The 25,796-nt window shown below is 40.6% G+C and overlaps 2 protein-coding genes across 3 annotated transcripts in view; one reads left to right on the forward strand and one right to left on the reverse strand.

Annotated features, from left to right (window-relative positions):
* Positions 1-1,730: 1,730 nt before the first annotated feature.
* TSTD3 (thiosulfate sulfurtransferase like domain containing 3) lies at positions 1,731-14,476 on the reverse strand. The gene is made up of 5 exons (XM_047103012.1): positions 14,446-14,476; positions 10,799-11,014; positions 2,611-2,784; positions 2,342-2,501; positions 1,731-2,057 (listed from the first exon to the last, which is right to left on the reverse strand). Exons 1-5 carry the CDS (start codon positions 14,474-14,476, stop codon positions 1,985-1,987), a joined length of 654 nt encoding a protein of 217 aa, XP_046958968.1. The 3' UTR covers positions 1,731-1,984.
* Positions 14,477-18,050: 3,574 nt separating this feature from the next.
* The window catches only part of USP45 (ubiquitin specific peptidase 45), a 74,073-nt gene continuing 66,327 nt past the window's right edge, over positions 18,051-25,796 (forward strand). The window contains exons 1-2 of one of the 2 annotated variants that reach the window (XR_006966220.1): positions 18,051-20,047; positions 25,181-25,353. Coding sequence is in view for 1 of the 2 variants with exons in the window: in XM_047102486.1 (XP_046958442.1) it covers positions 19,948-20,047; positions 25,181-25,353 (273 nt within the window). In the remaining variant the exon portion in view is untranslated. The remainder of the gene's footprint in view (positions 20,048-25,180; positions 25,354-25,796) is intronic. The other variant, XM_047102486.1, reaches the window with a different exon arrangement.

Here is a 25,796-nt window from a genome sequence, read left to right on the forward strand (position 1 = left end):
AAGCTGGTCTTACATTTTTATGAGGGTTGGACAATTTCTGGTTCACCTTTACTCCTAAGGTATAGTTTCCCAGGGGCTCCAACTAAACATCTGGTGTATTTACCCAGGGTCTTTACCCAGGTTCTTATTCCTGGATGGGCCCAGTAGTTCAACCGCAGTTTCCCTTCTCTCCGAGAGATTCTCTCTCTCTTCAAATCTTCCCACCTTCATATGTTTGTCCTAGTAATATTTGTTTATATAGATCAATAAATAAGATTTGTTTAAAGGCATGAAGGAACTACTAAAGCAGTGAGGCTTTGAAGAGCTATACTCCAGGGAAAAGGAAAGCTATAGAGGATGAACCAATATTGGAACGTGCCTGTGTGTGTGTTTATTTTCCACCTCTTCTAGTTCCTGCTAGAAATAGACTGACGTTATCAGAAATAGAAGTTCGAGGTGGTCACATCATTCCTACCCCAGATTTTCCAATGGCTTAATAATATCAAACCAAGTCCTTATAGTTGCTTCCTAGGCCTTACATGACCTCAATGACTACATAAATGAGACTGAACATATTTGGGTCTGAAGAGGCACAGATGGAAGAAAGCACAAAGTTGTTTTACCACTAGTGCACTAACAAACATAGGAGTTGACATTCCAAAGGCATATATTCATGCTAGTAACAGTTATTTACATTTAAATTTTTTTCATATTTTCATTATTTTTAATTGAGATATAAGTACAGAAAATGTATGTTTTCAAGTGTTCAATGAGTTTTGATAAATGTATTACTCTATGTACCAACACTTCAATCAAGATATAAATCGTTTCCATCACCCTAGAAATTTCCCTCCTTGCTTTTTCCAGTTAATCTTCCCTCTACAGAAGCAATCGCTATGATTTCTATTTTTATAGGTCATATTAATTAATTTAAGTTGCAAGTTATATTGCTACCATACTGGTTACAACATTGCCGTAAGTCTTTGGGGGGTGTTAATGTATTTTCATTATTCATATTTCACCTACTTTTCTAGAGCTCAGATTCTTGGTGTTTTAAGACAAAGGCTGTTTGTTTGTTTGTTTTTACTTTTATAGACCTCTGCTAGAAATCAAACATCTTCAGAGAAGAATCACATCTATTTTATTATCTTTTTAGCATTTGGAATATTTAGCATAGGGTCTCAACCAAGAAAAGGTGTTCAAGAAATGCTTACTAGCTGCTTTATATTATTCAATATTCAGTAACTATTCATCATGAGTGAAAGGTTTATCTATCAGAAATTTTGTATATCATATTAAGACAATTTTATGAATTTTCTAAAATGGGAAAATTTACAAACTAAAATATGTTATAATCATAAAAAAAAAAAACTTGTCTAGCTCATAGACTCTTTAATGAATAGAAGCCATGCTAACACAAATGGTCCTACATTATGATTAGGTACTACAAGTAACTTGGGCTTTGAGAGTACTATTGTACTATAGTAAACTAAACTAGTTCACTAAACTATTTACAAATTAATTTCTAGGATACCAGGGGCGCCTGGGTGGCTCAGTCAGTTAAGCGTCTGACTTCAGCTCAGGTCATGATCTCACAGCTCGTGGGTTTGAGCCCCACGTCAGGCTCTGTGCTGACAGCTCAGAGCCTGGAGCCTGCTTCAGATTCTATATCTCCCTCTCTCTCTGCAACCCCGCCCCCTGCTCATGCTCTGTCTCTCTCCCTCTCTCATAAATAAACATTATTTTTTTTATTTATTTATTTTTTTTTAGAATCCAACCCTTGTATTTCTATGGCAAGTTACATACATTATTTCAATCCTCAAGGAAATAGGCAAGGCATTCTCAATTTACAGTTTACAGTTAAGAAAAAGATTCAACACAGAATTGACTTACACAAAATCCCCTTCCCATTAACCAGTGATGCCAGGACTAGATTATTATTTTGTTCATTCTACTATCCTGTGCTGCATGTACAAAAGGAAAGAGCCAGCTTGTATTCCAGAATTCAATTTCCTTTTTTCTTTTCTGAAAATTCATAAGTCACCCATTCCTTCCATCCTCCAGCATAATGTTGAACACTGAAAACACATAGCAAAGTTAATGCTGTAAACATTTTCTCCTGCTTTATAAACACAAAGTCGATAGGAACTTTAGAGATTTAGAGATACAAGGACTACTCTAGACTTTAAAACTATTTAAAAGACTTCTGAGTAGGATGAAAATACAGAGGCTCTTAGTCACTATCCTGCTACTACTAACACAGTGATTATAAAAATTTTTTCAGTAGACCAGTAAAAACGTCATACATATGAAACATCGCAATACACATTCTTGAATACATTTTTATACTCCATCTATGTACCTGTTAAAGCCCAGAGATACTGCTGTGTCCACAGCCTTCTTGCTTCTCACTCCGGCTAAACAAGAAAACACTAGGCTGTCAGATTTGGATGGTTTTACTTCATTGTACTTCTCTTTGAAGTCTTTTGGGTTCATCTGTAGAGCTTCACCTACCTCATCCACTGGAAAAAAATGTTAAGAATTTCAGTTAAATTTTAGATACAGTAAATTACCGAATCTATATATACTTTTGTGATGAATCAACTTACATGGTATCAACAGGTCACTTACATGGTATATTGACAGACCCAGGAATTTTCCCATACTCAACAATTTCCCATCTCTCTCTAACATCAATTAACGTAATTCGTCTGGAATTCAAGAGACTTTTAAGTTCCTTGTAAGTGACATCTTTGAAAACAGCAGTACAAAAATTGTGGCAGCTTCCTTTTATTGACTTCAAACCTGGAAAGAATAAAATAATTTAGGCACCTTCAAAGTAACGTTGCTATTAATACCTGGAAAGCAGTTCAGGGCGCCTGGGTGGCTCAGTCGGTTAAGCGTCTGTCTTCGGCTCAGGTCATGATCTCACGGTCCGTGAGTTCGAGCCCCGCGATGGGCTCTGTGCTGACAGCTCAGAGCCTGGAGCCTGTTTCAGATTCTGTGTCTCCCTCTCTCTCTGACCCTCCCCTGTTCATGCTCTCTCTCTGTCTCAAAAGTAAATAAACGTTAAAAAAATTAAAAAAAAAATACCTGGAAAGCAGTTCAAAGGAAATTTTCCCCCTGGTTCCAGTCAGCTAACGATGGTTGATGTTTCTCCTTCGCTGAATTTTGCATTCAGTGTATTTTGCATACAGCCTGATGGAGCCACAGGATGTAGCCATACCCTCTTGCCCTCCATGCTTAATGGCTGGCCTTGTGCCAGCTCCATATTCTACTCTCTCCAAGCCCTTAATTAGGTAGAGCTTGTAAATACACATTCAGCATTTGGTAACAGAATTGTGCAAATAGTTTGTAAGTCAACCATAATCCAAAAATACAATGTGAAGAAAAATTTAACTTCCCCTTACAAGTGAAAATAACAAGCCATATGTTAGATGTGGTGACGTTACATTTGAAATCGCACTTGTAAGTACTTAAAGGCACTGTTTCTGTTAAATAATTGATAGGGTGTCTGGCTGTCTCAGAAAAGCACGTGACTCTTGTTCAAGCCCCATGTTGGGTGTAAAGATTACTTAAATAAAAACAAAAAATAATTGGTAACATAATATGGTACTGAGTAATAACTCATAAAATAAATCTATGGGTCCATAGTGATATAAGTATATAATTGAATAAATAATTGGGGAGAAGGGATTATTTCAATTGATAAATGTAGAATGAATGACAGAGAAAGTCACCATTAGGTTAACACCCCAGTAATTATTTCAGCAAGAGCCATTGATAGATGCTAGAGTTAGGGGGTGAAAGTATGAGAAACAGGATAGTATCTCCTCCAGGAGATACTAATTACAAAAGGAGACACCTGAAAGATGCCACTTTAACCAATTATTCAAAGATCATTAGTGATAAATATCGACAGCATGCAGTCTCTAAGGTTGCTTGAAGAAGAGCACAACATCACTTCCTTAGTATTATTGCCAAAAATGCACACCCTGAATCAAATCAGAAGACCATCTCAGACAAATTCAATCTACAAAGTAACTAGTACTCTTAAAAAGTATCAAAGTTATGAAAACAAAGAGTGGGGGAACTGTCAGCCAACTGAAGCCAACTAAGGAGTCATGACAATGTAATACAATGTAGAATCCTGGATTGGATCTGGACTACAAAAGGCATCAGTGGGGAAACTGGTGAAATTTAAAGTTTATTTATTTTGAGAGAGTGAAAGAGAATGTGAGTTGAGAGGGGCAGAGGGAGAGCAAGAGGGAGAATCCAAGTAGGCTCTGCACTATCAGCATGGAGCCCAATGTGGGGCTCAAACCCACAAACTGTTAGTTTTTTACCTGAGCCAAAATCAAGAGTTGGACTGAGCCATCCAGGTGCCCCAAAACTGGTGAAATAAGGTCTGTGGATTAGTTAATAGTATTATGTCAGTATTCCTTTCCTGATTTCAATAATCGTATCATGTAAGATGCTTACATTAGGGGAAGTTGAAGAAGAATGAAGGGAACTCCGTTTTACTTTTGCAACTTTTCTATAGCTCCAAACTGTTTTTTTTTAAACATGAAAGAAAACCCAAAAGATTTTTTCAATAAATAAAAACAAAATTTTAATAATCATTTTACACAACAAAATGACCACTTATAAGAAAGGTAAATAATAATGCTTCAAATGTTGTTTTAAACATTGAATATATTATAAAGTGAAACTGGTTTAAATATATCTATAATATATATAAATTACATATTTTATTATTTATTTTTGAGAGAGAGAGAGAGAGAATGATTGTGAGCAGGGGAGGGGCAGAGAGAGGAGGAGACACAAAATTCAAAGCAGGCTCCAGGCTCTGAGCTGTCAGCACAGAGCCCAACGAACCGTGAGATCATGACCTGAGCCGAAGTCAGATGCTTAAACGACTGAGCTACCCAGGTGCCCCAAAATTGGTTTAAATAGTATAAACTGGCATAGGACAAGGTTTAAAGGTCTAAGTCTTGAAGGAGACATACAGTATACCATCTGTAAGAATTCAGTATTTGGTAACAGTGATATTTCAGATTAACGGGGAAATTTTATTCAATAAATACGTACAGCAACTAGCTAGACATCAGGAAGAAATTTTAAGCAGGCTATTCCCTTATTTCTTATATGTAAATTTAAATTTCAACCTAAAAAGTAATATCTTAGAAGTACTAATAGAAACACATTATATACATATGATTTATACTATAGTTCGATATATGATACACAAAAACACAATAGAAGATCTGAACATTCTTCCAGAGAAGGCATACAGATGGCTAACAGACACATGAAAAGATGCTCAACATCATTAATCATTAGGGAAATGCAAATTGAAACCATAATGAGATATCACCTCACTCCTGTTAGAATGGCTATTATCAAAAAGACAAGAAATAAGTGTTGGAGAGGATGTGGAGAAAAGGGAACCCTTGTGCACTGTTGGTGGGAATGTCAATTGGAAAAGAGTATGGGCTTTCCTCAGAAAAATAAAAAATAGAGCTACTATATGATCCAGCAATTCCACTTCTGGGTATTTATCTGAAGAAAATGAAGATGCTACCTTGTAAAGATATCTGCACCCCATGTTCACTACAGCATTATTTCCAACAGCCAAACTATAGAAACAACCTAAGTGTCCACTGATGGATAAATGAATAAAGAAACTGTGGCGCGCGCACACACACACACACACACACAGGAATATTATTCAGCCATAGAAAAGAATGAACTCTTGCCATTTGAGACAACATGGACGGACCTTGAGGATACACACTAAGTCAGACAGTGAAAGATAAACAAATACCATGTGATCTCATACGTGGAGACAAAAAACCCTCAAAACCCAAGCTCATAGATAGAGAACAGATTGGTGGTCGCCTGAGGCAGGGAATGGTGGGGGGGGGTGCTGTGGAGAGAGAAATGGGTGCAGGTAAAAAAGGTAAACATTTAAAAAATTATTTTTTTAATTAAAAAATAAGAATTCTCATCTTTTAAAAAAAATTTTTTTTCAACGTTTATTTATTTTTGGGACAGAGAGAGACAGAGCATGAACGGGGGAGGGGCAGAGAGAGGGAGACACAGAATCGGAAACAGGCTCCAGGCTCCGAGCCATCAGCCCAGAGCCCGACGCGGGGCTCGAACTCACGGACCGCGAGATCGTGACCTGGCTGAAGTCGGACGCTTAACCGACTGCGCCACCCAGGCGCCCCAAGAATTCTCATCTTAATAGGGAAAAGGGAGAGGGAATGTAGGCCTCTTAGGGGGAAGTAAATGATTTTTAGGGAAGATGAATGGACCCTTAGAAGAATAGATTGGAGGTAAGACAGTTTGTGATAATGCTTGCCTGGGTGTGCTGTTGAGTTCTAGTCTCCTTTCCTGTGATGAGTCAATCTTCCCTGGTTGATGAAACTCCTGGAGAGAGGACTTACAACAATTGAGTTCCTTTTGAAGCATCTGTCTAAAGACAGGTAAGGGGAGTTCAGAGAAAGCCTCTCTCTGCATCTGCTGTTTTTCAAACGCTTACAGCTCAAAAAAAAAAAAAAAAAAATCAACCTGCCAACCCAAATTTCAGTTTGAAATATGATGCCCTAAAAATATTTAAAATCACATCATATTACACTATACCAATTGAGGATCTAGTAAAATTCAGAATGGTCTAATTCATACTGTATACATGTTTAGAAGTTAGTTTTTATAATACAATTGTCAGGTCTTTTTAGTAAGGAGAAACCTATAGGAATGAGCTTTTTTTTTTTTTTTTTTCAAATAAAAAGCTTAAGAAATTTAGTTATTTCTTTACATCTCTAAATTCTAGAATTATTCATTAAATTATTTAATTTCAATTAGCTTAATGTGATTTAATTATATGGTTAAAGAAATTATATATAGGAGTGCCTGGGTGGCTCAACTGGTTAAGTGTCCAACTTCGGCTCAGGTCATGATCTCTCAGTTTGCGAGTTTGAGCCCCGTGTCAGGCTGTCTGTGCTGACAGCTCAGAGCCTGGAGCCTGCTTCAGATTCTGTGTCTCCCTCTCTCTCTGCCTCTCTCCCACTCACACTCTCTCAAAAATAAACATTAAAAAAAATTTTTTTAATAAAATAAAGAAATTATACATAGAAAAAATATACATAGGGGCATCTGGGTGGCTCATTCGGTTAAGTGGTCAGCTCAGGTCATGATCTCACAGTTTCGTGAGTTCAGCCCCACATCGGGCTCTGCACTAACAGAGTGGAGCCCGCTTGGGGACTCTCTCTTCTCTCAACCTCTTTCTCTGCCTGCCCCCCTGCTCTGCTCTCTGTCTCTCTCAAAATAAATAAACTTTAATAAGTAAACATTAAAAAAAAAGAAATCATATCCATGATTTGGGTTCTAAATTTATAAATTCATAATTTTTTTCATAAATTTACCTTCTTTTCTATGTTATAGTGTAGCATGGTTGTGTACTATATGTTATACTTTAAAATAATAAATTTCACTTAGAAAGAGTCTACCACTGGGGCACCTAGGTGGCTCAGTTGGTTAAGTATCTGACTTTGGCTCAGATCGTGGTCTTTCAGTATGTGGGTTTGAGCCCTGCATCGGGCTCTGTGCTGACAGCTCAGAGCCTGGAGTCTGCTTTGGATTCTGTGTCTCCCTCTCTCTCTGCCTCTTCCCTGCTTGTGCTGTCTCTCTCTTAAAACTAAACAAACATTTAAAAAAACAAAAACAAAGAAAGAAAAGAAACAGTCTACCACTGGGGCGCCTGGCTGCTTAGTCAGTTAAGTGTCTGGCTCTTCATTTCAGCTCAGGTCATGATATCATAGTTTGTGGGATTGAGCCCTAAATCAGGCTCTGTGTGGACAGTACTTGGGATTCTCTCCCTACTTCTCTCTCTCTCTCTATCCCCCACCCCTGCCAAAAAAAAAAAAAAAAAAAAAAGTCTACGATTACCCCTTACTTTTTCTAATTAAGTTTGGCAGTCTTTTTATAATTCCAAATAAATAAAGTTTTGATGTGAAAAATATAACTATTTGAAACATAAAAGGGGAACCTAGGTGGCTCAGTTGGTTAAGCATCTGACTCAATCTTGGCTCAGGCCATGATCTCCCATCATGGTTCATGGGTTCAAGCAAAGAGCCTGCTTGGGACTCTGTCTCTCCCTCTCTCTGCCCCTCCCCCATTTGTTCTCTCCAATAAATAAATAAACTTTAAAAAAAGAAGGAAACATAAGAGCTTTTGCTTAATAATGATAACAATCATAATAATAGCAATTCATTCTTGCCACAGCCATAAAATAAATTCCCTAGTTCACCTATACTCTTCTGGATCTTGACACCTTAGAAAACCAATGTCAATATCTGTTGAATATTGACAATTTTTTCTAGGGACTGTGCAATGGACAATACAGACAACATGCAACCAAGAAAGAAATGATGATTGTTACTTTAGAGAGAAAACATTAGGAAGAACATCTGGTGTGCTTCCTTTTCAAATAGGTATTTGGATTTAGTGTGAACATTTTATAACTTCTAATGTAATCACTTTAATAAACATTTTCAGTTTTTTGAACCACTCACAGCAAAATGCTGAAAGCAAGTGAACAACCATCCTAGTGAGTAAAATGGTACAATGGAAATTCCTGGTAAGGCAATGCATTTTATTTCATGAAGTGATTTTAACAGGAAAGGGGAACACCCTAGGTACTGACTTTCAGCTTCTTAAAGTTACTTGTCTTTTCAACCTTTTACTCCTCTATCACAGTACTTCCCCCTTAAATAGGCCAGCGAGCCAAGTCCTCTCAGCTGTCACCTTCCTCAAACTCCCTCCTTATTTAAGACATCTGCTGCTGGCAGCTGATTCGTATTAACTAGGGCACCTCCGTGTTTTCTGTTGTTCTTTGTAGCCCAAGGACTAGGATACCAAGTAAAGGCGTTTATGCAACCTGGCTATTACCAGGAAAGCTACTTAGAATCTTCCAGAGGTCAGCACCCTGGGAATAGATAGGGCAAGACTGCATAGGTGAAAGTTCACTCACTTTGTGCCACCACAAAGGTGTGTTAGCCCAGTACTCAGTGGCAGTACACATGACTTAGTAGGTCCCATTTGGGATCCTGCTTCAAACCTGAGTCTACACAGAAGCAAAAAGGAAGAAAAGAACAATAAAACCAGCAGAATAATACTGGAGGGGATGGCTTCAGAGAATAAAGGTAGCCAGCAAGTTTTTGATCTCATGGAAACGTAGGAGACAAAAGTCATTTTCAGTGTAATGGGGGTCACTGATTAAGTGACAAGCACTCATATTAGCAGCCTCAAATCATTAAGAAGACAAGGATTGACAGCATTCTCTTGGGAAAGTCTTGGTTGAAAGATTAGAAACACGGGACACCTGGGTGGCTCAGTTGGTTAAGCATCCCACTTTTGATTTTGGCTCAGGTCATGATCTCAGAATTCGTGGGACAGAGCCCCGTCAGCGCAGAGCCTCTCTCTTCCTCTCTCTCAAAATAAATAAACATTAAACAACAACAACAAAAAAAAAAAAAAAAAAAGGAAGGAAGATTAGAAACACATCCTGAAATCGGAAGAAACCTAAATGTTCATTCAGGAAATGGTTAAATTATGAAGCCTATCATGCAGCACTTACAAGGAAACGGTGACTTAGATGTCCATACTGTTAAATGAAAAAGCTTCCCCCTTTGACATCTGTATACATATAACATACTTGTGTTTTATAAATGTCCAGAAAAGCATCTGGAAGAAAATACTAAACTATTCCTGGGGAGTGAGATTGCAGGAAGAGGAGTTCTGGGACATAAATTAAAAAAGAGCAACACCTGCGTATTACATATGTAGTATTTTTAGGTGTACATTTATGTAGGCTTACAGGAAAGTGTTTAGAAGGATGTGTACCAAGCCTCACTTGCAGAGGAGAATGGAATATGGGAGGGTGCACAAAGAAGAACTTACATGGTGCTGTGTCTGTTTGAAAACAATGAGAATATAATTATGTATTACTACAATTTTAGACGAAAAGGCACCTTTTCTGTAACACCTTCTCCAACTCGGGTAGAATCATTGCTTTTGCCGTTGCAGTCTCACCGGGTTGTATATGGTGTTTACTTGTGTCTGTCTCTCCACAAAATGAAGTGAACTGAAGTGGCGATATCCCCCGCAGGAGGCCTGCCTTAGTAGGTGCTCAATAAATAAAACATTTGCATAGAAAAGCACATTTTAAGCTACTGAGGACATACCAACAGTTAAAGTGGAATAACTGGGAGGGAGAACTGGGGACACAGGGTTATGCCACAGTCTCCGTAGCTGTGTCCACAAATAAAAGTTTGTGCTGAAGGACAGGAAGTCGGCTTTGAGGAGTACACCCAACACCTCCATAACCACCTTCGTTTCTCCGGCTTGTTCTGTCCTGGTGGTACCTTAATGGCTCTAACGAGTTCTAATTCAAGCAATGGGCGCGGCTTCTAGTGGGTAACAAGTGTAACTCGCAAAGCTGGGCTCGTGGTTAGTTTGTCGGGGGCAGAAGCGGGCCTCGCTCGCTCCTCTGAGCCGCGAACTGACCTTCATTGCTCAAACGCCAGTATCTTCCAAAATGCCCGCCCCCCCCATGCAAGCTTCCTGGAGTAACGCTGACCTCCCTCCCTGCGTCCTCCAAGAGCAGCCCCAGACCCAAGTAGTCCGGAATCTGAAGGAACGAGAACTAGCAGGGGGTGCTTCCTTCAAGAAGCGAGCACCTCCACCAATGCCATTCCTCCCCCGGGGCCCGAGGTTAGGCGCTGTCCCTTTCCCCATGGACCACAGAGCTCACCCCAGAGCACAGACTGCGCCGACCCGAGGATCGCACGGCGTGCACTCCCGAGCAGCGGCCCCGGCAGCACCATCTCCCGCTCGCGCCCACCGGGCTCCGGATCACTTCCTCCTCCGGCTTCTCCCCCACTGGTCCTCCCGGCGACCGCGCCGGGCTCTTGAGCGCCCCCCTCCGCCAGGCGCTGGCCGAGCCGAGGAGAGCCACGGGAAGTGATCGCTGAGGGAACCGGGCCCTAACTCAAGAAACTGAGAGCTGGGCTTTTGTTTGTTTGTTTGTTTTGATGATTATTTTTTACTTTTTTATTTTTTAAACCTTTTTAAAATGTTTATTTATTTTTGAGAGAGAGAGAGCAACTGTGAGCAGAGGAGGGGCAGAGAGAGAGAGAGAGAGAGAGAGAGGGAGACACAGAATCCCAAGCAGGTTCCAGGCTCTGAGCTGTCAGCACAGAGCTCACCCAAGCCGTGAGATCATGACCTGAGCCCAAGTCGGAGGTTTAACCGACTGAGCCACGCAGGCGTCCCTTGATTATTATTTTTTTAAAGGAGAGACAACGTTTAAAAGTGGAAAGTAGAAAATACACCAAAGATAAAATTTAAAGATTTAAAGTAAAAATTTCCAACTTACTTTATATCCGGATTCTTGCAGATTAATTTAAAGAAAACTACATGGATGCTTTCCTAGGAATTGCTCTTAAATCCAATAGCCGATTTAACTGATGTCAATATTAAGATAATCGCATGCTGTCATCTTTCCTGTACAACTTTGGTATTTGTATTTGACGATAGCTTTGCCAGAGGTAGGTCCAACTAATATGTAATATGTGTTTTCAGTTGCCATTGTAACGAATTACCACAAATTTACTGGCTTCAAACAATATAAATTTGTGTACAGTTCTGTATGTCAGTACTCTTACTTGGCTAAAACTGAGGTGTCCACAAACCTGTGTTGCTTCCAAAGGCTCTTGGGGAGAATTTCTTTTCTTGCCTTTTTCATCCACTAGAAGCTGCATGCATTCCTGGGCTAGTGGTCCCCTTCCCCATCTTCAAAGCCAGCTGGTTAGCATCTTCAAATCTCTAACTCTGACTCTGCTTGTGTTGTCACATCCACTACTCTTCCTCTTACCCTTTTTTAAAAGACGTTTGTGATGATTTTGGGGCTACTCAGATGATCCAGGATAATTTCCCTATCTCAAGATCCTCAATTTAATCACATTTGCGAAGTCCTCTTGCCTTGTGAGGTAACATGATCACAGGTTCTAGGAACTAGAACACCTTTGGGGGCAGGGGGTGTTATGCATCTTCCCACATAGAATTTATCATCACTGTGTTTAAAAAAATTTTTTTAACATTTATTCATTTTTGAGAGAGAGAGGGTGAGCAGGGGAGGGGCAGAGAGAGAGGGAGACATAGAATCTGAAGCAGGTTCCAGGCTCCGAGCTGTCAGCACAGAGCTGGATGTGGGGCTCAAACTCATGAACTGTGAGACGATGATCGGAGCCAAAGTCAGACGCTTAACCTACTGAGCCACCCAGGGGCCCCTATTATGACCGTGTTTTTAAATTTATTGTCAACTTGATTCATTACCTCATTTTTAATTTATTCTCAATTTGGTTCCCAAACATAATGAAAGCTATACTTAACTGCAAATTAATTTACAATGGAAAATTAAAAAATTAATTTCTAAATAGTATTACTAAAGTATCTAAGAATAATTTCATTAAGCACTTAAAAATTACTCAGTTTCAATAATTTAATAATTAATAAAAGCACTTCACATTTCTACACCAGTGCCATCACATACAATTATGTTTTTCCAAATCATTTGGAGTTTAGACATAGTTTCTATATAATCTATATTGTGGATTAACTTTGAACTAAGATGTCATTATATATCATAGATTCACCCACTCCCCATGACATTCCTAAGCTGTCCTGAATACTTCATAAACCAAAGGTAGTGTGAACACAGGTATGGAAACAATGAAACAATGTACTTGGTTTCAATAAATCACATCCAATTTGATTTATGCTTTTGCAAGAGCACATATTACTAAACAATTCTTTTTCCAATGTTTATGACTAATTATTTGAGAAATATTTTTCTGCAGGATTTTTTTTTTTCTGAAAAGATGAATAGCTCCTCCAATACCAGCACAGTGCCAAATTTAGTTTATTTAAGAGTTCTTATAGCAAAAAGTCTTGTCAAAAGAGTCTTGATCATTATTCCTTGGACAAGTGTCCAAGCTCTTCTTTCAGAGTTAGGAAGGCTTAAAGTGGGATGAAAGGGAGAAAAAAATAGTTGGTTCTGCTGAGTTGATATGAATCATTAATTCTCAACTCATTTTATTTCTTGGCATAATGCAAGTGAAAGGCATTTGGAAAGGAGGGGATTTCCCCCATTTCTTTCTAAGTCCACATCAAGCCTCCACATATTTGACAAATCAGATGAAGAATTAGGAAATGTATTGTTTTTCATGCAACTTTTTTTGGAAAGAGTTTCTATCAAAACTTAAAATGAGTATCTGTTGACTCAGCATTTCCACTGCTAACAGTTTACTGAAGATATTTGCACAAGTAGGCAAAGATAAAGGTACATTAACAGGAATCTGGGGATAAAATGACACATCCATTCACGGGAGTTGTTAGCAAGTAGTCAAAAGGATGAGGCTAATGTGGGGTTATGCCCAAGACACACTGTCAAGTGAAAAAACTCAAGTTGTAAAATAGAACATAGACTGTTAGAAATCAAGATAGCTTTGGAATTTTGTCATTTCCGAGAAAAATTACATAGTGTTTGCATAATTCCTAAATTTCTTGTTCTAAGTCAGTCCCCCCCTTTTAAACTGTAAATTGGATTCCAGTATATGATACATTTTTAAAAATCCCATTTACTGCAGTGCAGTGTGATATGGAAATTAGATTTGCTCAAGTTTGCATATCTTTTTTTCCTCCATGTTCTGTTTTTTTATTTTTTTTAATTTTTTTAACGTTTATTTATTTTTGAGACAAAGAGAGACACAGCATGAACGGGGGAGGGGCAGAGAGAGAGGGAAACACAGAATCGGAAGCAGGCTCCAGGCTCTGAGCCATCAGCCCAGAGCCCGACGCGGGGCTCGAACTCGCCGACCGCGAGATCGTGACCTGAGCCGAAGTCGGACGGCTTAACCGACTGAGCCACCCAGGCGCCCCTCTCCATGTTCTGTTTTAAATATGAAGTTAAAATAAACAAAAATGTTTGAGTGTAGACAATTTTGACTTCACAATTACACCACAATACGACCTATTCTTACTTGAGGAATATTTTTTTTCTCTAAAGCAAATACTCCCTAAAGAATATTTTTTCCCCTATTCCAAAACAGGATTATGTATCCCTATACCTAGCACAGTAACCGGCAGATTTATAGTTATATTTGTTGAATGAGAGGTTTCCATACATACAATGTAAAACATCTAGTAACTTTCCTTGCCAAGTTCTTTACATAGAAATAATGCTATTTCGTAAGAAATGAATGAGAGTTAAGGGAAAATCAAAAAATTTTCGGCTTATCTCTGGTATCTTTTGACACTTAATCCAAGGTTCTATCCCTAAGGCCACACCTGTCTCCTGGCTGAAGAGTTGTGGGAGATTACAAAGCTTGTAGAGCTTACCCATAACTAGTGTTGATGTTTGCGTTATCATTCGGACAAAATATTTTCAAACCTACTACTTTTAACTAAACAGATGCAACGTCCAGACCACTTTAACGGATAATCGAGCTTCGAAGAAGTATAGGTGTAGGTCAAGAAAATTTCTGTGTAGTAAGTAACGACAGGTAAGCCAAAAATAATGAAAAAATGCAAGGTAACATATGACAAATGTTAGATGTGACTTTATCGTACAGAAGAGGGTGATGGAGGGAAGTCGGAGGTTATCCCGTTAGGCCCTCAGCAACAAGTGGGACCTAAGTCCCCGACTCGGGGAAGGCCTGAGGGGCGCACTCCCGGACACTCGGGACGCAACAAGGAGCCAGTTGCTATTATTCTAAGATTAGCCTGGCCTGTAGCACTCTGCAGACTTAGAGAACGCAGGCGCGACGCGAGCCGACCCCGCCCTGTCCACGCCCCACTCCCGATGCCCGACCGCCAGAAGCGCGGCCTGGAACCCGCCCGGCTGTGGGGCGGGCGCACGAGGCCACGCCCCTGCCGGCGGGGAGGTCGGCTGCGCAGGCGCAGTCTCTTGAGGTTGTAGACGCGGCGTCTCCGCCCGGCGTGGTGAGTCCGGACTGCGGCGCTGGGGTTGCCGCAGTATGTCGGTCGTCGCTTCCTCGCCTCCAGCCTCTTGTGGCAGGACGGGCCTGGGAGAGAGGCGTCCTGCGCCTCCACCCCTCCCCACTTCGCGATCCCGGGGCGGGGGGGGGGGTTCCAGGCGGTCGCCGAGGGCCGCGTGAGTGCGGCCCGGCTGGGCGGCGGCTGGAGGAGCCGGGGTTGTTTGGGCGGGAGGGGGGCCGCGGGGAGGGGCCCGCGTCTCCGCGCGATCGCGACCGGGGCTCGGCCAGACACCCTTTTCCCGCCTCCCTCCCGCGCTCTCGCCTCACTACGCGTTTTGTCTTGAGAAAGTTGGGATGCTTTGGGTAGGAACCGGAGGAAGCAAGGCTCACCGCGGGGTTTTGGAAGCATCGCAGAGTATTAGGAGCCCTGGAGACGAGCTGCCGGGGTCCGAGTCTCCACCATTCGCTGGCTCCCGGACCTCTGCAAGTCACTTAACTTCTGTGTGTCTGTTTCCTCAAGGGTAAAATGAGGGAAGAAATAGTAACCTCTTTCAAAAGGTGATTGTTGAGAATCAAGTGTGATAGCATCTTTGAAGTGCTTAGAGCCGAGCCTGATGCGCAGCAAAAGTATGCACGTGCTGTTCATGTTTTGCAGCCTGATAACTAAAAGGACAGTGTGTCCTTCCCACGCTGAAAACAACTGCCCGAGAGAGAGTCCAAGGGTAGGGAAAAATGATTTTTTTCTTTTTCTCTTGTTTTTTCTTTGAGAATATGGGCTTTTGTTTGTATAGCATCTTTTTTTTTTTTTTTTTCCAACGTTTATTTACTTTTGGGACAGAGAGAGACAGAGCATGAACGGGGGAGGGGCAGAGAGAGAGAGGGAGACACAGAATCGGAAACAGGCTCCAGGCTCTGAGCCATCAGCCCAGAGCCTGACGCGGGGCTCGAACTCACGGACCGCGAGATCGTGACCTGGCTGAAGTCGGACGCTTAACCGACTGCGCCACCCAGGCGCCCCTGTATAGCATCTTTTTATAAAAAAAATGCAAACATCTCTAAATAAGTTGCACAGCCTACAGCAGAGAAAAGACGGATGTTAGAGTAATACTGAAGTTGAAAACTGAAAAGTTTTGTTTGAGAAACCACGTGAGAAAAAAGGCCAGAGCTTATTTGTGCTGAAAAGAGTTAACACACTGGCCCTGAGGCTGCTATCCTTAGAAAGGTCCGCTTTGCAAGGCTACAACTTGTTTGGCATCTGGGAGAGAGCTATGTAGTTAAGCCAGAGTTACCAGCCCCCATAAAACCCCCCTGGCCTGTGAGTCTGTTATGGGTTCCCTGACAGAAACATTGCACAGACATTGCTAGATTTTCCTTTTTGGGGTAAAGAGTGCTCTGTTTGACCCTTTCGGGGAGGGAGAGAACATAAGCCTGCACATGGATTCCTGCAAACTTCACTTGTGTCTTTTTGCATTATGATCCAGGCTGTAGTCCATACGACATTGCTGTAATAAAAATTAGTTATGAGTACAACTACATGCTGAGTCCTGTGAGTCCTTCGAGTGAATCCCCAAATGTGGGGGTGGGCTTGGAACTCCCCAGATCCAATATTGGTGGTAGAAAGAACTTGAAGTTCTACTAATTGAACTTTAATTTTATTTCTTTTTGCCTTAAAGGGGACTGAAAAGGAAAGCTATCCAGATAAGTGATTGCTAAATAGTGGGTTGCTGTCCAGAAGTAATTCTGTTTAGATATATTCCATATGTCAGAAAAATCACTGGAACTTAACTCTACTTGCCAAGTTTGAGTGTCTTTTACAGACCTTTTGCAGATTATAGGTCAAACACCTGATTTTTTTGTTGTTCTGCCAGCATTATGTGCCATTGCCTATCTAGAGTTTATCTGTGCAGTTGGGGAAAAGGTGTGACAAGTCTCTCATGGCCATTTTTCCTAGATTCTATTACTTATGCCTATATTTTGAGGACATCAACTTGAAATATTTGGAGGTAACTGTAGGCTTGGGGGTGGAAAGATCAGATTTGCCATCTGATTGTCTTTTTTTCCCCCTCAGTTAAGTAGAAGACTAGATACTATTTTGAGAAGTAAGTAGATGGAGGAGTGAGAGGTTTGGGAGAGTGAGAAAGGTTTCAGATGACTGTGTGAGGAGTAGGTAAGTAAGTTTTCCAGAAAGTGTAGTGGATAATGGCATGTCTTAATCCATTTGAGATTGAGACTGTGTTATGAATTTAGCAACCCAGTCTGCTTTCTTTTTTTTTTTTTTTTTTTTTCAACGTTTTTTATTTATTTTTGGGACAGAAAGAGACAGAGCATGAACGGGGGAGGGGCAGAGAGAGAGGGAGACACAGAATCGGAAACAGGCTCCAGGCTCTGAGCCATCAGCCCAGAGCCTGACGCGGGGCTTGAACTCACGGACCGTGAGATCGTGACCTGGCTGAAGTCGGACGCTTAACCGACTGCGCCACCCAGGCGCCCCAACCCAGTCTGCTTTCTTACAAGATTTTCTCCAGCCTGTTTGGATGGAGATGTGGAGAAAGTAGTTAATTGGGTTCATTTAGGTTTGAATTTGTGTTAGAGGAGTGATACGGTAGTCCTTAAGGCTGTGCTTTCATACTTTGTTCTTCCTATGTACATGGTAAGTAAGATTGCACTCTTTGTACACGTCCACCTCCCACCCCCATATGCCCCATGTCTACTTGAAGTTAAATGTGGCCCTATGACTTGCTTGTGCTGGTAAAATATGACCAGATGCGACATATGTCATTTTCCAGTGAAGCTTTTTTTTTTTTAATGTTTATTTTTGAGAGAGAGAGAGAGAGACAGCACAAGTGGGGGAGGGGCAGAGAGAGAAAGGGAGACACAATCTGAAGCAGGCTTCAGGCTCCGAGCTACCAGCACAGAGCCCTATGCGGGGCTCAAACTCATGAGCCATGAGATCATGACCTGAGCTGAAGTCAGATGTTTAACCCACCGATCCAGCCACCCAGGCGCCCCTCTCTGAAGCTTTAAGAGCCAGCACTCCATTTGCCACTTCCCCATCTCTGTGCCTTGCTGTAGTGATCATGGAAGTGCTTGGTGAGAGGCAGCCTCTTGTCAACCTGCGCATTAAAAGTGAATAAGGAGTGGCTGATCAGGCAAGCTGGAGGAACCAGTTGTGATTAGGGAAGGGAATACCTGAATTAGTGATTTTGCAAGGTGGAACTGTAGGGGTAAGTGGATGAGGAAGTTTGGAGGGAAAAGGCAGTCAGATATGAAATGGTCGGGATTCCTGGCTTGCTCTGTCAGTAGAGCATCTGACTCTTCAACTCACGATCATGAAGCCCCATGTTGGGTGTGGAGACTAGTTGGAGGAAAAAGAAAAGAAATGGTCAGGGAACTCAGAGGCTTTGTAGATCTCCAACCCTGAAGGCCATGATTTATTGCAACTCATTTCGAGAGTGATGACTCCTGGAGTTGAAGAAATGGCTCTTAAAATGGTAAACCCCAAAACTCCCTTTTGTGGAATATGGTAGAACTGAATCAAGATTCAGAATTTATTATTGAGTTGAAAGATTCTTCCACCTTGATCAATAAAAGCAAGTAAACAGTTATGAAAATTACAGTATAGCTTAGCCATGGAACAGATATTAGGTAGCATTTAGGCTAAGCTACTTTAACAGAGACTCCAAGTACAATGGTTTTAAAAAATGCTTCTTTTTATCTAAAATTTTTAGAATTAACTTTGGGGTTTTAAGAAATGTAAGGGACAGAGGTAAGTAACACCATGAAGAGACAAATTAAGTGTGGTACTTTATACGATGTTGCTATTGAAAGTGTAGCAATGGACTCCCAGCAGTCCTTCCAACTGAGAGCTTGTTAGGCAAAACCTCAGGTCCTGTACCAGACTTGCTGAACCGAAATCCTCGTTTTAACAACATCTTTAAGGTGGCTCATATGCACTGCCCTGATCTCTTAAAAAAGCTAGTGTTTAGGAAAGTATAAGATGGGAAGAACAGTTGTAGATTAAAAGATACTAACAATCAACAGGACAGAACCAATACAGAGTGCAAATCTTGACTGAATATTGATTGATTTAAAAAAAAAAAAACAGTATGGAAGATGCTTCAGCTGAAGAGGTTAGAATATGATGGAATATCAGAATAGGGGATTACTGTTCATTTTCTTAGATGTGATGATGATGAGATTATGTGGAAAAATGTTCTTAAAAGAGACATGTTCTTTGCGACTTCCTTTAAAATAGTTGAGCAAAAACAAACATACCCACATACGTGTATATATGTCTCTCTCTATACACGCTGATGTTTAGATAAAACAAATATGGCAAAATTTCTCTGGGTGGAATCTAGGTAGTAAATATATGGGTGCTTATTATATTATTCTTTTAACTTTTGTGGAAGTGTAAATTTTTTCATGATAAAAAAGTGGAGAAAAAAATGCAGTAGCGTAAAACAATTTATTTCTTTCTCACTTCAGTGCTAGGTCATATAGTGCAGGTAGGGCTGGCACACGGTTTCCATCCCTGGTCTGTGCTTTTCCAGCTTTTACTATTTCCTAGCTAGTGGGATGGGAAAATGGCAAGGGGAGCACATGGTCTAGAAGCAGCACTTATTTCCTTGATCAGAACTTTAGTTTTTTCATTCACGTGAGCATCATTTTTCCAGGGAGTAGTTGGTAAAAGTCAAATGTCATGTGCATTTGTATATTGGTTTAATAAAGATTTCTTTGGTTTCACCTGATGTTTTCTTCTCCCTCTGTTGATTTCCTAGGCCCAACTAAAATAGAAGTCATTTCAGTTTTAATATACATAAGGTACAGTAGCTAAAATTTTCATTTTGAGGATTAAAGTATGTTCATCCCCCCCCCCCCCCATCTTTTCAGTAACTAACAGATGCGGGTGAAAGAACCTTCCAAAGCTTTACCCGAGAAAGCAAAAAGAAGTAAAAGGCCTGCTATACCTCGTGATGAAGACTCTTCAGACGACATTGCTGGTAAATTGTGATATCTGGCATCCTTAATAGTGTTGCGGAAAATAACCATATTTGTTTTTAATTAAATCCTTTGCCCTTTATTTTCACTATTTTCTTTCTTTTAAAAAAAAATTTTTTTTTAACATTTATTTATTTTTGAGAGACTGAGAGGCAGAGCATGAGTGGGGCAGGAGCAGAGAGAGGGAGGGAGACACAGAATCCGAAGCAGGCTCCAGGCACCGAGCTGTCAGCACAGAGCCCGACACGGGGCTCAAACTCAAGAGTCGTGAGATCATGACCTGAGCCGAAGTCAGACGCTTAACTGACTGAGCCCCCCAGGGGTCCCTATTTTCACTATTTTCTACATGAACTTTAAAATCAGCTTGTCTAGTTCCAGAACATCCTGTTGATATTTTTATTGAGACTTTTGTTTAGTTTATAAAGTAACCTAGAATTGGCATCTTTTTGTTTCCCGTTCTTCATGGCCTGTTAAAACCAAGCCTTCAAGGCCGGGAGGCGTCTCTGGGAGCTGCTCGCCTTGGACTTGGTTTTCTCTTCAGCTTCATGACTTCTGTTTTGTCCTCTGAGGATTCGTACTTTCTTACTAGTTCAGCTCTCCATTTAAAAAGTTGTTTAAAATTTTCTTTCTTTCTTTCTTTTTTTAAAATGTTTATTTACTTTTGAGAGAGAGAGAGAGAGAGAGACAGAGTGCAAGCAGGGGAGGGCAGAGAGAGAGGGAGACACAGAATCTGAAGCAGGCTCCAGGCTCTGAGCTGTCAGCCTAGAACCCAATGAGGAGCTCGAACCCAGGAACTGTGAGACCTTGACCTGAGCCAAAGTCAGACGCTCATCTGACTGAGCCCCCCAGACACCCCTTTTATTTCCTTTTTACGTGGTTTTAACTTGGAAAGTGTTTGAGGACAGCTAGATTGCTATATTGAGGGAAGACTAAATTATATCTTTAAGCATTTGTTTTATTCTGTGGATATGATTTTTTTTCAGGGATTCTGAGTATTCTTATGTTAACTCTTCCTTGCCTGTCTTCTAGTTTCTTTTTCCTCAAATCTTCTAAAACTCCTGTTTCCTTTTCATTTTGCTTGCTGTTTTCATTTTTATCTTTACAGTGTTTTCTGCAGTGTCTGTTTCACCTTATGCCCTTTTTACTTTTGCCGTCATTTTTGTGGTTTATTTTTTTTTCTTCCATTTCTTTCCTGAACCCTGCTGGTCACTTCCTACTGTTTTGCCACCTTGTGCTGGAGCATTTTGCTTCTGTTTTGTATTTTTATTTCATGGCAATTATTTCTGTGCCACTTGTTTTTCCTTTTTATTATATTGGCATAGAATTTGTGGCTTTGATTTCTCATTTCTTTCATTCTTTGAAGGAGGGTCACTTTTCTTCCCACCCAACAGGATTATGCCGCCCTGGGTTATTTCAGAATCCAAAATATCCCTTCTCCCTTGCCTTAGAGAGAAGACTATTTCTGGCAAACATGGCTTGTTCTTTTGTTTCTCACTTAGTGAATGAGACGTTGCCGCCTTTTGCTTCTTTTTTTTATTTTTTTTTTTATTTTTTTAAATTTTTTTTTTTCAACGTTTATTTATTTTTGGGACAGAGAGAGACAGAGCATGAACGGGGGAGGGTCACAGAGAGAGGGAGACACAGAATCGGAAACAGGCTCCAGGCTCTGAGCCATCAGCCCAGAGCCTGACGCGGGGCTCGAACTCCCGGACCATGAGATCGTGACCTGGCTGAAGTCGGACGCTTAACCGACTGCGCTACCCAGGCGCCCCACGCCTTTTGCTTCTTAAAACAAAACTGGATACAGGGGAGCTCCTGCCAGTGTGGTTGCAGCACAGAGATTTTGGTTTTGTTCTTGTCTGTGAAGCACACGTCGTTCTCTGTGGAGTCTACAGCTGCAGTGTTCTCTCTGCTTCCTTCTGTATACACTCCTATTTGGGATTTCTGGGCCTCAGTTGTCTCCTGGTTTTTCTGAAAATGAACTTGGTTTTTTTGTTTCGTGTTCTTGTTGACCTTGGGTGGTTCTGGGAAGAGAATGGGAAAGTGTTGATTTTAGACCATTTACAAACTGGAATACCTCCTTGTGGAGTTTTTATTAATACTTAAGATGAAAAACATGGAGATTTTACTTGTTGTTTCTGATTTGTTAATGTGGAACAACGATAGACTTCAATACATTTGTAGATTTTCTTCAGGAATCCCTAGAGGACTTGTTTGGCAAATCAAATTTAGACAATTGTATAATTAAATTACAGAAAACTGAGGAAATCTCCTTATTAGCACAGAAAAAAAATTTTTATGTTTCCCCCCACAAGAGATTATGAATACTATTTACTTATTTATTAAATGTTTATTTATTTTGAGAGAGAAAGAGAGGGTGAGTATGAGTGGGGGGAGGACAGAGAGAGAGGGAGAGAATCCGAAGCAGGCTCCATGCTGTCCGTGCAGAGCCATGACCATGAGATCATGACCTGAGTGGAAATCAAGAGCTGGTTGCTTCTCTGACTGAGCCACCAGATGCCCCTATAAATACTGTTTAAACACTGGTTAGTCTTGTAGAAAAACTTTGAACTTTCAGATTTCTTTATAAAAAGTACCTATGGTTGAGGCATTTAAAAGCTAATAGAATTCATTTAGAGGCCTGGAACCTTTTTATAATGAATTTACTTACCTCTGAATTCACTAACAATTTCAGTTTTATAAGTCTGATTTATAGAATCAGAGACTAGTTAAGTTGTCCCCTGGCCAGATGCCACCCCAGAGATGATATAGAAAGTGTATGGAATGGGGGCGCCTGGGTGGCTCAGTCGGTTAAGCGTCCGACTTCGGCTCAGGTCATGATCTCACGGTTCATGGGTTCAAGCCCCGCGTCGGGCTCTGGGCTGACAGCTCAGAGTCTGGGCCCCGCTTCGGATTCTGTGTCTCCCTCTGTCTGCCATTCCACTGCCTGCACTCTGTCTCTTGCATCGTCTCAAAAACAAACATTTAAAAAAAAATTAAAAAAAAAAAAAGTGTATGGAATGATTTTTCCACTTAGAATTTTAAAATATAAAAACTCAAAGCAGTGATATTTGGTAAACCATGTCTAGGTCCTGTTCTTGTGTGGTCATCTATCAGTCTTCCCCAGAACACCCCTTTCGTTAATGGCATGTGTCCTTTTCAAATACAGGACTTCAGAGTTACTCCTTTTGTGTTTATTCTTGTAACTTGCTCTTGGTGTACAATGAGAAGGCTTAATCTTTTATCAGATTTACACATTACTTTTGCTGAAAGTAAATTATATTTTACAACAAATCACTTGTCAGGAGTCACATTCTTAGTCTTCAGGATGAATGGGACTAACGCTTAGCCTCTCTCTAGTTAACTAATAGGGGCAAGGAGTGCTGGGCGTTTAGGAAGGGAAGTGGAGAAAGTGGAAATGCACATACTCCTGTTTCCCTCTTCAAGTTACTCAGTCTTTCCTTCATTGTTTGGTTTTGGCAGATAGTTGTAGTTTTGGTGTTTAGGATAGTTGAAGTTGGAGAAATGGAAGTGTCATTGTGTCCTTGCGAGAAGACTATGGTTATCTGAAGAAATAAAAACATATTAGGTCATTTTGGCCATTTGTCTCCTCACGGTGCACACAGTGGGACTCTGTTATAAAGGATAATTAAGGGCTATGCAAAGTCATTTGCTATTTGAAAATATTCATTAAGGGGCGCCTGGGTGGCTTGGTCAGTTAAGCGTACGACTTCGGCTCAGGTCATGATCTCACGGTCCGTGAGTTCGAGCCCCGCGTTGGGCTTTGTGCTGGCAGCTCAGAGCCTGGAGCCTGTTTCCGTTTCTGTGTCTCCCTCTCTCTCTGCCCCTCCCCTGTTCATTCTCTGTCTCTGTCTGTCTCAAAAATAAATAAACGTTAAAAAAATTTTTTTTAAAAATTCATTAAGGACAATTCTTGTACCTGTAAATGATTCCATTGTTTGTTCTTCTCTCTCTCCTTTCTCCCAACAGGGATGAAAATAGCATCAGAGCAGAGGTAGGCTCTGTGGAAAGATTTTATGTGTGTATCTTAATGAGAAGAAAATATATTCAAAATCCTTATTAACACAGCTGCTCAGCAAATTATCTCCTTTATTTATTAAACTTTTTACTTTTGGCCTAATTTTACTTTATTTTTTTAACATTTATTTATTAAAAAAATTTTTTTAATGTTTATTTTTGATAGAGAGAGAGACAGAGCATGAGTGGGGGAGGGACAGAGAGAGAGGGACACACAGAATCCAAAGCAGGCTCCAGGCTCTGAACGGTCAGCATAGAGTCCGATGCAGGGCTCGAACTCACAGACCATGAGATCATGACCTGAGCCGAAGTCGGATGCTCAACCGACTGAACCACCCAGGCGCTGTAACATTTATTTATTTTTGAGAGATGGAGAGACAGAGTGTGAGAGGGGGAGGGGCAGAGAGAGAGGGAGACACAGAATCCAAAGTAGGCTCCAGGCTGTGAGCTGTCAGCACATAGCCCGATGCAGGGCTCGAACTCACAAACCGTGAGATCATGACCTGAGCCGAAGTTGCACACTTAACTGACTGAGCCACCTGGGCGCCCCTATTTTTGACCTGATTTTAAATTAATAGGAAGGTACAGAGAAATACACAAGGGGGTCCCATTCATTCTTCACCCAACCTCTCCTGATTTAATCTTATTTCTACAGTATGATATTAAAACCAGGAAGATGACGTCACTACAATCCTTAGAGCTTCTTCTGATTTCACCAGATCTACAAGGCCTCATATGTGTGTATTTGAGTGTGTATAACTCTATACGCAGTCTAATTACATGTGTAGTTTTGTAACTACCACAATTGAGATACCTGGCTGTACCATTACCATCCCAAGTGTTACCTGATAATAGGTAACCTGTCCTCCACCCATAGTTCCTGGCAGCCACAAATCTGTTTTCCAACTCTATAATTATGTTATTTCACAAGTGCTTTATAAATGGGGCCTTGCAGTATGTATCCTTTTAAGTTACTTGGTTTTTTTAATCTCTTTGCTTTTTAGTTACAGCGTTTTCATGCTATTGATTTTTGCTAAATGATGATAGCACTTTGGTTTAGCAAAGAAACTGTTCAGATTTTGTTATGTCTTATTCAGTAGGTTTCACTTGCCCACATGTAAATCTTGCCATCAGTGTGAATCATGTGAAGAAAGCAATAGCTGAGAATGTGTGGTCAGTTTGCTCCGACTGTTTAAGGGAAAGAAGATTCTGTGATGGGCAGCCAGTACTTTCCTCTGACATTTGGTTGTGCCTCAAGTGTGGTTTTCAGGTGAGAAAAGTGATTTTTATCTGTGACTTTAGTCTTAAATATTTTTATTAAATGCTTATTATGAGTTGGACTATTGGTAATGTTTAGAACTTAAGATAAGTTTATTCCATGTTTGGATAGACCTTTCCAAGGCTGAACTTAGAAACTTTGTTAAGGTAAAGTAAAAGGTATGTTATCTTCAGAAAGTGATCATGTGTGATTTAGAAATACTTTGAAAGGGAAGCCAACCTACTCACAGTAGTTCTCAGGCCTGGACCTGTCTTTACCTGTTTGTATTTACTTATGAAATGAATCCAAGTTTTTTTTTTACATCTTTCTAAATTAATTTTTTTCTATGAAATGATTCTTTAAAAAAAAAAAAACAAAACATTATCTTGGGGCACCCAGGTGGCTCAGTCAGTTGAGCGGCCGACTTCGGCTCAGGTCATGATCTCATAGCTCGT

This window comes from Lynx rufus, unplaced genomic scaffold (genome assembly GCF_022079265.1).
Source record: "Lynx rufus isolate CCGP_SWC_20201006 ecotype Redwood Valley unplaced genomic scaffold, mLynRuf1.p SCAF_6, whole genome shotgun sequence".
NCBI classification, from domain to species: Eukaryota; Metazoa; Chordata; class Mammalia; order Carnivora; family Felidae; genus Lynx; species Lynx rufus.